The sequence below is a fragment of the Centrocercus urophasianus genome, unplaced genomic scaffold (genome assembly GCF_019232065.1).
Source record: "Centrocercus urophasianus isolate 14NV4802_14NV808 unplaced genomic scaffold, USGS_Curo_1.0 seq_34, whole genome shotgun sequence".
NCBI classification, from domain to species: domain Eukaryota; kingdom Metazoa; phylum Chordata; class Aves; order Galliformes; family Phasianidae; genus Centrocercus; species Centrocercus urophasianus.
In genome coordinates this window covers 8,004,755-8,017,834 of record NW_024884911.1, presented here as the reverse complement: position 1 = coordinate 8,017,834, position 13,080 = coordinate 8,004,755, and the positions used below count along the sequence as shown (strand labels likewise).

General features: G+C 45.3%; 1 protein-coding gene across 2 annotated transcripts in view; it reads left to right on the top strand.

Annotated features, from left to right (window-relative positions):
* MAPKAP1 (MAPK associated protein 1) overlaps window positions 1-13,080 on the top strand; it is an 82,392-nt gene that overhangs the window by 60,793 nt on the left and 8,519 nt on the right. For both annotated transcript variants that reach the window (XM_042830557.1, XM_042830556.1), the window contains 2 exons: window positions 5,794-5,934; window positions 10,652-10,789. In XM_042830557.1, the coding sequence (XP_042686491.1) occupies window positions 5,794-5,934; window positions 10,652-10,789 (279 nt within the window). The remainder of the gene's footprint in view (window positions 1-5,793; window positions 5,935-10,651; window positions 10,790-13,080) is intronic.

Genomic DNA, 13,080 nt, shown 5'->3' with positions numbered 1-13,080 from the left:
TGAGGAAACTTTATGCATTTCTATTCTCAGTCAGGGCTGCATTCAGAGTATTTACCGTGAACAATCACAGCCATTTTCAAGAAGCAGGAGAAAAATTTCTTGCTTTCAATGATGAGACCCCTTCATTTCTGCTTTCCTGCTGTAGCATTTCATATTTTGTCCTAGAAAGTCAGAAGACCATCACCAAAGTAATTCCTAACTCCAGTGGCAAGCAAAGACTCTGCTTCTGTGTAAGGAGTAGCAAAGCTGCAGCACGGCTGCAACGAGCCCTGTAGTGGTACATCAGTGCTGAGCTGAGGTTAAGCATTGTCTGCCAAAATATTCTTGGCACTCCTGCTTGCTTTCTTCATAAAGTGGTTCTAAGAAACTGTGAGAGAGAATGATGCAAGAGGCAGAGAAGTTGCGCACTGTTGTGATGAAGTGAAGCGATTGTAGCCTCCCTGCTCCAGTCACACTCTCCCAAAGGCTGAACTTCCCAACGTCAGCACCCAGCTATTATTTTGTGTAAATTTTTGGCCTTTGAAAAGATGCATACTCACACTTCAGTGGGTTTTGCGTATTTTGGTTAAAAATAACATCTTTGTATGCAGGGCCTGTAATTAAAAATAGATTTTATACACTACATCTTTAACTTACTTTTGTCATCTGTGGAAGAGTCCCCCCGTGGCCAGTAAGTATTCATACTGATGCTCTGAGCCCTCATGAGCTACTGGGTTGCTTCGCTTATCGATCTGTCCTACATTTGTGAGTTGCTTAGCAGGAGGCACTCATCTCCCCTGCCTCCACCCAAACCTGCAGCCTTGGCAGGGCACACAGAGCCTCGGAGGGCTGCTCTCCAACTGGCACATATCAGGGAGCTCTCACGTCTGACTGGAGCCCTCCTGCAGCAAACACTGCCCTTCTCAGTGGGGCGGCACATGGGTGGGAGAGAGCTTCTGTGTGGAACACAGAGCTGAGGAAACGTGTGGGGAGGTTCTGAGGCTGTAGAGTCAAAAGCACTGCTTCTAACTCGAGGTCTCCAGGCCCATGTTAGACAGATCAGCAGAGCCCTGCCAGGACAGGGACTGCCTGGAGCCGTCCTGTCTGCAGGTGCTGGCTTTGGTCCCATGCACGGATTTTGTGCCTGGCTGAAAGGGAAGGCTGAGCGGCCACTTTGTCATTGAAAAACAGATCGCTGTTTGAGTTTGTTCAAGGCTGGCAGCAATCTAGGCAGAATAACAACCGCTTACGCACACTCTGTATCTTCTCTGCCATGCTGTAACTGGGCGCTCTCTGAACTGACGCCGCATTCCCATAAAGAATGCAGGAGGAATTTCTCCCCCAAAGCGTAGGTGAATTTAAAGTGATTTTCCATTGTTCCTGTGCAGGGGTATATGCGAAACAGCCATGCAGTGAGCTCTCTGCACAAACAGATGTTCAAGGACAATGCAGTATATAAAATCAGTCATAATTCATGCATTGTAGTCCGGTTCCCCGAATGCGCTGAGAAATTGGATGCTGTGGTGCTTAAGGAGCTATCTTTTGGCACGGCGCTTGAATAGAAATAGTGCCAATTTTGCACTGTTAATCAAATAACTTGAAAATTCTGAGTAACATCAAAATGTTAGTTCATGTTGTGCGTTTTGTTTTTATTCAAAGTATTTTTAGCTTCAATGTGCTACTTAGGAGAAAACTGTTACACTAACTATAATTATATATAATCTATGATCTGCTATATATAAACTATAATCTACTCTTCATAGTCTCATATCCATTCATAAATATGTATGCACATATATGCGTAAAATGTCAAATCTCTGCTGGTAAACTGGCTGTCAGTTTCCTTTGGGCAAATAGAAAGTTTATATTTCAGGGTATTAAATGAAACAGAGAACTTTCCATTATTAAAAATATACATGGAGAAATCCCATATCTCTCCAGCTTTTACTAATGATGTTCAGACTAATAAAGTGTTTCCAATATTTAGAACTATTTAACTTGCACTAAGATTTGTCTTTAAGCTAAAAGCTGGCACTTTGTAATGTGAAGCATGTAGTAGCAAAGTATTTATGGCTGATTTAGTTTTATTCTTACCATCTTACTTCTGGAAAGTTCCTCTTTCTCATTTTATCATTAGATAGTAATTAGTATTCAAAGGAAATTGGCCTTAATATATTAAAATTGGTTTAGTGCCTTTAGACCTGTACCAAAGGCTGTGTCTTATTGGAAAATGTAACCGGGGACCCTGTGTATGTAATTAATTGTAATACAATTAAGAACTTCCATTAAGCAATAGACAAGTACATTAAAGTAATAAGGTGACATTTCTGCAGTGCAGTCAACTTTATGTTTTGTTGTTGCATCAAGGAAATATAGGTTCACTTGCTCTTGAATGGGATTTTCTTAAATATTTTAAGAAGCTGTATTACAAGCAGCATCTCTATGTTCTGATATTAGAAATGCATCACTTTTAGACATCCCCTGGCTCTTCCAGGAGTCCATGCAGGATCAGCTTCAGCTTTCAGACGCGTCCATTCCAGGCTCACGCCTCCGGTGCCACAGTGTGCTCTGTTACTGCTGCTGCAGCTCCCAGGGAGCCGCGGCTCGGCAGCCCTGCACTGCAGACCTCCACTCACCCTCAAGTTGCAGCACCAGGGATGTGCAGTCCTTGGGCAGCTGCCCCACGCCGCCCTGTCCCGGCTCAGCTTGGAGCAGCGCCTCACGCTTCCTTCGGGCCGCTCCTTCCTGCTCTGCTCGTGGCTGAGCTCGTGCCCCGCTTCTCCCACTGCTGCGCCCTATGGAGGCACGGTGAGCAGCCCGCTGCCTCGCAGTGCTTGGCACTTTTTGCAGGCTCCTACCTGTCTGTCCTGCGCACAGCTCCAGCTTCTTTTGCAGTTTCTTTCACAAGCCAAATCTCAATTAGGCAAACTGTTAGCAGAACTGCAGAACTCTCGGTGTTCTCTGCAAGCCATTATACAGAGGCCTTTGTTTGTGGCCCAGGCCAGGGCCGTGTGCCCTGCCGGCCGCTGGGCAGCTCTCAGGGAAGCGCCGGCCCCAGCATCCACTTTACTTGATTGTCTTCCCAAGCAGAATCTTTTACATTCAAAAGCCACAGTGCGATCTCCATTACAAATACCCTGACAGGCCTGTAAATATTTGACAGGTTTATTCACAGCTGCTTGCATGTGGAAAATATTTTTATGATTCTTCCCCCAATCAGCCGAGGAGACGGCGCTGCTCCCCTCGCTGAATTCCGGCAGTCTCGCAGACATCCTCGGAGCTGCGGGGAGAGAGCAACGTGCCAAGCTCTGCAGTCAGGTTTTTCCCTGCAGGGCATTTCTCTCTGTTGTTACTGATATTACTGCTATTATCCAATGCACCCTCAGGGGTCCGGGTGTCTTGCCATCTTTAGACAGATGATCTGTTTTGATGGTGGAGTTTCTGGCTGCTCTCCCAAGAGCAGCAACTGTAGGATTCTGTAAACCTGAATCCACTCACAAAGCTTCATAAAACAAAATCAGCAGAGGTTATGTGATGCGCAGAGGATCTGAAATGCTTCCAGCGCAAAATCCTGCTGTTCCCTCACGTCAGCCACAGCAGAGCGCACTGCTGCAGCATCACACGCCAACATGCTCACGTTTGCAGCCACGGCGGCTTTTTTTCTCTTGCTTATGACCTGGCAGGCTGCTAATTTTCTTTCTAATACTTTTAATAGAGGTGTGTGCCATGTGAGAGCAGCTGGGCGCTGGTAGCTACGGGCAGGCAGGGGCTGGGGCACAGCAGCAGTGGGACTGGGCAGAGCTTTCCTTCAGGAAAGGTGCAGGCTGAGGTTAGTATGTTCTTTCTGTTTGGTTTGGGAGGTGTTAATGATGGCAGAGCATTAACGATGTCCCCACACTGGGCCAGGAATGGGAGGTTGCTCCCTGAGCCCTGGCGTGCCATCACCCCGCTGCAAGATGCTTCTGAGTGCACCAAAAAGTTTGACATATCTCAGTGTATCTTTGAAGTACTGCAACGTGAGAATTTGACATGATACATTATGATAATCCATAGTATAGAGACATTAACACAGGGGTCTTTGACAAAATACATTGTAATGTCTCTGAAGGAGCCATTACAATTTATCTTGTCATTCTGGAGCATGGAGTGGTGGCGATGTTAAGATGGCTCTGCATAAATTCACACATAGACCATTTCGTTTGATTTTTGGAATTTTTTCAAGCCGAATGGCACAGCCCAGTGTGTAGCTTTAACTCCTCTGCCCCACACCACAGGTGCTCCCCGTGGGGCTGTGGGAGAAGTGTGGTCTCAGCCCTGCTGTGGGTGGGATGGAGGCAGTGGGACTGACACGATGAAATGTGGATCTTCTGTGTGCTTTCAACGTGTGTTTTGACTCATGTAGCAGTAAATGCTCATCTTACTTCAGTGCAGACATGAATGGTATTTGTCATAAGCAATGACATTTGTAACTGAATTAACAAATAGAGAAGGGAACGCTCCTGGCAAGCTGGGAAAAAGCTCCATTCCTGGCGGTTTTGTTCCTTCTCTCCTACGTCTGTACTGCTTACAGCCACTGCTCTGACAGTTTCTCTTGCTGAAGCAAATGGCGGGTAGGTCTGAAGTTACCCCGATACAAGGGAGCCTGCTTTGGAATCAATGCTAGGCACTTGACTCCTGTGCCAGGGCTCCCCCCGAGCCGCTGTCTTTCCAGTGTAGGTGCCCTTGTTGCCAGAGCCAGACCTGGGAATTCTCTCTGCTTCCTGGGAGCTGGAGTGCCCAGGTTGGGGCCAAGGGGCAGCACGACAGCGAGGTGGGGGCAGAGATGGGCAAGGGGTTCCCCAAAGCGTGCTGTGGCTTTAAGGCCTGTACTGAAAGTCCAGCATCTCATCTTCCCATTATTAAAATTTCAGCAAAATATAAAGTTTTCATTAATCTCCTGCAGCAAATTTAGTACTCTGAACTGGCAGTCGGTTCAGCTTTTAGGACTGCATTAGCTGGGATATTGAACAAAACGTGTCATTCTTCAGTATCTACTTGAAGAAGCTAAGTCAGTTTTCAAATATATTTTTACCACTTTATCTAACGGCACTGGAATGATCATTTAGAGCTGAGATGCTTTATTAGCAGCTGGCATAGAAATTACTTTGTGCAAAATTATGTATTGCATTATAGTAATGTTTAAATTGGTGTTAATCCAATGTCATAAAACAAAAAAGAATCCTTAAAATGTGTTGTATTTTTTCAGTAATTGGAATTTTGGCTTAATGAGATGTTACCTTTTCTAAAGCCATACCTGCAGTGGTAACGAGAATACTAATTGACAGTAAGCTTCTGTATGGGGAGCTGAGCTGGGGGCAGAGGCAGCGCAGGGGCCACGTTGCGCCGCGCCGCGCTGTGCTGCAACCAGGAGAACCGTGCAGGGGTGGGCGCCCGCGGCCCTGGCTGACCCATGCCCAGCTGAGCTGGGGCTCAGATGCTGCTTCCCCTCCTGCTGTGCTGGAGAGCCCACGTGGCAGAGCTGGGGGGTCCCGTGCCCCACGAGGAACTGACGCTGGGACGTTGGGGACATGGCAGTGCTCTGCACTGGGCCGTGAACTTCTGCTGTAACGTCTGCGATGAGCTGCTGGCCAAGTCTGCGGGTGGAGCGTGAGAGGATCCTCCCGCTGCCGTGGGCCCTGAGCGCTTTCTTCTTTCCTGAACGAATTGGCAATCCCTTGGTTTAGATGTCAGTGCAGGTGCCCCCGCGCAGCCACGTGCCGCCGGTTTGCGTGCCGTCCTGTAACCTCTTGTTCATTGCTGTGGGTTGTTTTGCAGGTTCGAGAGGAGAGGAGATCTCAGAGGAGGACCCTCAGATCGACATAGCCACGGTGCAGGACATGCTCAGCAGCCACCACTACAAGTCCTTCAAAGTCAGCATGATCCATAGGCTTCGATTCACCACTGATGTTCAGTTAGGTAAATCAATCCCTACTAAAGTGCTGTGGAAAATTGAATGGTTCAAACCTTTGGCCGTATCTAATAGCTAACTGTCCATTTCCGACATTTTTAAGGCATTCATTATCATGTTGGTCAGTTTTATTGTGGAGCACATCGCTTGAAAGTGTTGCTAGCATTTCAGCAGTAAAAAAAAAAAATGCTTTCCATTGAAAATAATTTGGTATTTTTATTATCCACCATCAGCTAGCACATGCTTCTTCTGAAGGAAGGCCATTGCTTAATGATCCCATCTCTTTTTTTTTTACTGAAAGATTTTAACCACTGAGTCAACATTTGGAGCGAAGCAAAATATCCTCTGAAGGTGTTGTGTTGTCCTTCTTCACTTTCTGAATGCTTTTGAAAACCTGAAGGCCAAGGGATGACAGAATCTTGAATTATCAAAGTCCCATTGCTGTTTTAAAATGATTGAATGGCTTTTTAACTTTGTGTTTAAATTGTGGGAATTTGATTAATGATGGACTGGTGGGTGACCTGGGACATTCCTGCAAGTACCGTCCATAAAGAAATGATTCGGCAATAAAATATTAGGTGCTGTGGTGTTTACAAAACACACTTATTCTTGGGAATTCAGTAGAACTGTTAAATTTAAGTGCTAGCATTCTCTGTATTGTTGTCTTTACAGTCTCTTTGCTCTTGCATCCTTAAGCACATTATAAACGCATGTCTCTAAAATTTGTACAGGAGAGGCTTTCTTGGAGGTTCTGAGCTGTCTTGTTAAGGAAGGGTTGATAGGCTCGTGCTGGAGCAGGACAGCACTGGTGTGTTCTCTGCTTTTGAGCAAACTGTCGGGGAGTGAGAGTTGGCTTCCAGTGAAGTTTGACCCCCTGTGTCTGGAAGCCGTCTGAAATGAGAGCCCAAAGAGGTCACGACAGATAGCTGCAGATAAATGGGGAAGGGAGAATAGCTGTTAAATGAAACAAGTGGTGTATCTTGTTTTGTAGCAATGGAGCTGATCCTGCCCAGTAGTGTAAGGACCACGGCATTTCCCTTCCATAATAGTCTGTGAACATTTATGCTTTCTGATGACAGCACACTGGCAGTGGAATTTTTGCATTGTGACTATTGTTTGAAAATCCAAGAGGGCTCAGTGAGGTGTTCACAATCCAGGCAAACAGTGCCAAAGCCTCCAAAAGAAGTCAATATAATTGTACAGTGCTGGTTTTTTTCTACTGAATGTCTCTGTGATGTTAAAGGAGCACTGCTGATAAAGCAAGCACCGAGGTGCTATTTGCAGTAACGATGCTGAGTGCTAATGTGTTAATCATCTCCGAGTAACAGACTGCTCCATGCAGTCTGAAGTATTAAAAAATACCTAATTCTCTTTTAATCTCTAATGAGTGGCTGTGGTTATGGAGAAATTCTTCATTGGCTTAGTGATTGGTTAGCAGTCAGTCACTAAGACTTTTCTCAGTAGCATTTTTATGTGTCACTGGTTTTATGGTGCAGCCACAGCAAAGCGACATTTTTCTGGAGATTCTGAAGCCACAGCATCGCTCCTTATTGGCAGCACTGGTGGTTTGATGGCAGCACAGGTCCAACAGCAGCACAGGATGGCCGCCCACTTAGCTGAAAAGTGGTGTGGTGACTGCCTGGAAATGTCTGTGTGGCTTTGGGGAGAGCCCCAGTTCCATCATCTGAATGTGAAAGAATGTATGAGTACGTGCAAATACTCATCTTGTTTGAATAGATCCTGTACTGTACCTTATTTCACTTGCATGGGGCAGGTCGCCAAAGTGTGAGCTGTGTTTGTGGATTGCTGTCTGCACAGTGGTACTTTTTGAAATGTTTTTAGCTGTCTGAAAAGTGGTCACTGAGTCTGACGCAAAATTTACTGAAAATATGGGGGCCAGCTCAGTCATCTTTACATTCTGCATGGTTCTTCTTGGCAGAAAAAAGAGATGCAAATGGGAAGGGGAGGAATGAGCACCTCGTGATGTGATTTTTGTTAGGGCTGGAAGCGGTAGCCCCGGCAGCTTAAAGCCTACCTTTGTGTGTCTCAGCTAATGGTGGATGCACATACAGTAGTGCTCCCAACATTTTTAGAAAGGTGCAGTTGTGGTGTGAAGGCATAAGACAAATTTGCTTGTGTACCATGTTAGCAGAACGAAAAGCAGCGCATTGCCATGGGAAGCTGCTGCCAGAAAGCATTCCTGCGGGGCGGGGGCATCGCAGAGCCAGCAAGGGGAGCGAGGGCAGAGCAGTGGTACTGGGGTACTGCAGCTGTGACATTTCTTGTGCTAAATTGAACGAATTTTAAAATATCCTAGAAGAGGTATTTTTGCTTATTTTCTGAGTATAATAAATTTGTGCTGCGACAGAGACTGTAGAAGCCACATCCATAACAGTGTTTTGATTTTAGGTTTCAACGCGCACAGATTGCAAGAACAATAACACAAAAAAGACAGCATTCTTTGTCAATGTGCTCTTTGGATGTGTGTGAGCTTAAGCCAGTGATGCTGAGATACAGAAATAATGGATGAAGTATACAGCAACAATTTGCAGATAAAAATAATAGAAGTTAAAGTGTATTTTACATGATAAAAAAAAGATGAAAGAGGAGGAAGTCTGTTACATCTGAGACGGTTACAAAATCTGTGCCTGGTGAAGTAGCCTCTGCTGAAAAGATTGATGCAATGGGGAGTGACCTTGGCTTGGAGCAGGAGCTGGTGATGTATGTATGAGCATCTCTCTGCTAAATGGACCCAGATTTGTAGCACTAATATACATGGAAGCCCAGAACCAAACTCAGGATGGCAATAAATCAACAGCCACTTTGGGTGTCATTTCTGGTTTATATTCCACTATTGTTCTATCACTTTAATTCATGTCACTATCATCTGTTCATCTGGAACAGTTTTATATAATTTTCCAGTGGAGTTACCTGACAAATCCTATCAAATTAACAAGGTACGTTAACAATATTGACTGACTGTGGATGCTGAAGTTGCAGGACCATGCTGTGAAATTTTTAAAGGATATTTTTGGGAGTGACTTTTTCTAAAGGGCGGGCGGGGGAGCATCCATTGCACGCAGAGAGTTTTATCTTTTATTCTTAGAACTTGCCTTGACTATTTCTTTATGTCCTCAACTTCACGTATTTTGATTAAGCTACAGGAAATAGCATTTTGAATAATCGATTACTGTGAAATAACAAAACTGATTTTAATGAATGTGTCCAAAATTACATTGCAAAACAAATTGGGCTCCAGACAGAGCGTCAGCCTGCTCCCATTACGTAGTTCTAACAGTCCTTGTGTTAATTAGACTCTTGATACAGTGCTTAATTGAAATGTGATGTCTTTGATGTGACGTATGCTTAATGACAAAGTGCATTCTTGGATTGATAGAAGTGGGGAGGGAGTTGGTGGCATTGTTACCACCTGTCTCAGCAGCCAGGGGTAAAGTGAAGGTTACCCTGTGTTCAGTAGAAAGGACAGCGGAGAGAAGGCTGCTGCAAGCATGCATTGCTTGCTGTGTGTGCTTTCGTTTTAGGTGCATGAAGTACTGATGAAGTACTGACAGAGATGTGCAAATTCTGCAGCAGTCACTGTGCTTTTAGAAACACTGACTTTGTTTTTGAGGGTTGAGACAGTTATGAATGTGGCATCTGATGCTTATTTGGTCACAGCTCTTAGAGGTTTTATAGTCAGCTTCTTTTTTTCTCCTGCTTCAGACAAAGCAAAGGCAATGTATTCAAAAGCATCGTAGCCAAAGCCCTTTAAAAGGAGAAGTTTCTCTCTGCCATTTTTCGTAAGTTGCAAGAGTGAACTAAAGTTCATTTACTCCTCTGCTGCTTCCTTTTTTCCTCCTGTACCATGAGCGTCACCTGAAAGCCGTGACTTTTAGAGACTGAGAAGTTTGCTTCTTAGTGTCAGCAGACACTGAACAATGAGCTCCTGCCCAGCAGCACAGCACAGCAGTGCCGTGATGACGCCTGCAGTAAATGCCATGAGCACCCCAGCAGGCTGCAGCTCCCCGTTACATCCACTGCACAAACACCGCTCGCAGGAGACATGCAGAGGGGTAATAGTGTAGGGATGTTCTGCACTCCGTCCCCAGAGGTCTGCAGCAGGATGCTGTGTGTGGAGGCACACACCTGTGTGCGGTGGGAACCAGCCCCGGCCATCTGGGCTGGCTGTGTGGGGCCAGGAGCTCCCCGGCTCCCAGTCTGTGCTCACTGCAGCATCATCAGAGCTGGGTGCCACTGTTTGTGGGTGTCTGTTTACCACAAAGAGCACTTCTGCAATACTAAAACACGTGTTGTCCTTGTGTAGAGTATGTTCTATGTGTGCTGCCCAGGAGATGTAATAGTGACGTGTGATGGTGCCTCTCACATATAATAGTGACGACTGAAATACGTGTCTTCATATACATCCTGCGGTTCATGTAGCTGCTGCTTCCAGAAGAGCTCTGTGTGTGCTGGGAAGAAATTTTCCTGTGATTTTTTTTTCTCATTGGTGTGCTTATTTCCCAGCAAGGCAGGAGAATAAAATACAGATTATCAATGCACTTTGATAATCATTTGCTTTCGGTTTCAAAAGCTGCCATGCTTTCAAAAAGCCCAGAAGGGCGATATACTTTCATTCCATTTAAGATTTATAAAGTGTGTCAAATGGCTGATATGAAATCACTTAAACAGATCACTATTGTGGTTCTCTATTCTTTCTCATCTCAGGTATTTCTGGAGACAAGGTAGAGATAGACCCTGTTACTAATCAGAAGGCCAGCACTAAGTTTTGGATTAAGCAGAAACCCATTTCAATCGATTCTGAACTCCTCTGTGCCTGTGACCTTGTGGAAGAAAAGAGCCCAAGTGAGTAGTCCTTTTTATTTATGTCCTCTCTCCTCTCTCTCTCTCTGTGTGCTAGATGCCCAGAGAATTATTGCTGCCATGTCCTTTCCTTTTATAGGTGTATTTTATTCATTATAGAATGTTTTTAATCTGACTTGATTCTGTTGTAGAGAACATAACGCAAACAGATGCACGTTTTATGAGCCTCCTTTTAATGCTGTTTGTGGCCAGTGGTGTTAAGTTTCCTGCCTGCTGTCTGTAGCCGCTGGCAGCGCCGCACCAAGGAAGCGCTGGGTAGGCTGCAGCTCAGGAGTCACATACCCATTCCACATCTTTGTGATATTTTTGAACTTCTTAACATCTGGAAAGACTTTGAACAATTCCTCGGACATGTGAGGATCTCAGTATCATCACAGTCTGAAATTGCTTCCATTGCGGCTGCAGGGTCAGCAGAGCTTTGATTCAGGAAGGCGTTGGCGCAGGCAGCAGCCAGAGGGCTCCTGTGTGGAGGGGACACCAGGCAGAGGGCAGAGCCAGGGAGCTGTGCTTATTGTGCCCGTGGAGTAATGAGGGTCTGTATTCCTAAAATTCGTTGTAAAAGGCACAAGATAGGCCCTAGGAGAACGGGACAGTGTCTCCTGGTGGCGTCAAAACGTAACTATCCACTGTCAAAAAGTAACTGAGATTCAAAAACATGGCAGGATTTTATTACGCCTGGGCTTGTGCGGGGTAGAGATGCTAAATATTAAGTACTTATCTGCAAGGTGACAGAGAGAGAGAATTATGTGATACGTATTTACAGAGGTAATGATCTGTTGAATTCTTTTGGAAGAGTAAATTTATAGCTGCCACAGATTTTATCAGCAATTATTGAACTATATCCTTCTCCCCTTCATTACCCCTTCCTAATTCCATATTCTTGCTCCAGTCACTGTCTCCCTTTCCTGTCTCCCAGCAAGTTTTTATGATCCTTGTGAAGGTGTGAGCCTGGGGAGAGATGTCCCTGCTGACCAGGCAGTCCAAGTGTGTAGTAGTTGTCTTTGTGGAGCTCTGAGATGGCACCCAACATATCTCTGTAACAGATAACTGACAGTCTGCAAAGGCTGTGGCAGAAATACCCAACCACGTAGTGCTCAGCTGCACATCAGACCAGTTTTGTTGCTAAAGGTGTAGTTTGCACTTGTGAACATTAACACCTCAGGGTTTGCAGCCACGTTTCATTTCAGATGCAGATATTTGTAGTGATAAAATTGTGCCAGCAAAATAGGGCTGTATCTGAAAATCCAGCCCTGAAAGGCAAGGTTTCCATCTTAGGCTCCCTTTAGCACCCTCAGCTGAGATCTTCAAGCTGTCCCTGAGCATCTCCAGGACTGTGTCCTTGTGGGATGGGGCTGGGTGGCAGCGCCTGTGCCTCAGCAAATGACACTTGGACCCAAACGGAGCAGACTGATAACCCAGGGGGAAACAAGGGACAGAACTGCAACCTTAATGAAGTGCAGTCCACCTGTGAGTGGAGACCCTGAAATGAGGAACTGTGGTCAGTTTTGAGAGAGTTCTGACAGGTTATGTCAAAGGCAACCTTAAAGATACTGCATTTTTATTTTCGCATTTTCATGTAGCCATCCGTATGATTTTCATGTTTAATAAATGTTCAACATGGTTTCAAAAGGAGAAAATAATTTTCCCCTGAAATCCGCTGACCTCTTCCAGATTCACCAAAGATGTTCCGAAAGCCATTATTTTAGGTCAGCATAAGAGACTTTTAGTGTGACGTGTCAGAATGATGCATTTGGGGGAACTCTTAACAGCAGATCAGTATCTCTTGAATTTTAAATGGAAAAAAGTTATTTTAGTAGCATAAAGGAATGAAACTCACTGTATTTCACAAGTTTTGTCTGTGATTTTTATCAGCAGAGTGATATATGTTTATAGCAGAGTTTACATCAAAAATTATTCCTGGATCTTCCTTGAATGAATTATTGCAAAGAAAGAGAGGCTGAGCGAAGATAAGGTGCTTGAGTTCTGCAGTATATTTTGTTTCCATGTTTTTATCTCCTGTAACACAAACACGCTCCATTTCGTCTTTCTGAGTGCTGTGCACACATAGCAGGGCTGGTGCCACTGCACCACAGGGAGCACAGCGTATGCTTTCTTAAACCACCTCTGCTCCCAGCCGTGAGCAGCCGGGGCCGTGGGGCTGCTGGGCGATGCTGGGCTGTGAGCAGCACGGGGATCTTGGAGCTGTGCTGCGGGCAGTGCTGCTCTGCGTGCTGCTCTGTGTGCTGCTCTGTGTGCTGCTCTGTGTGCTGCTC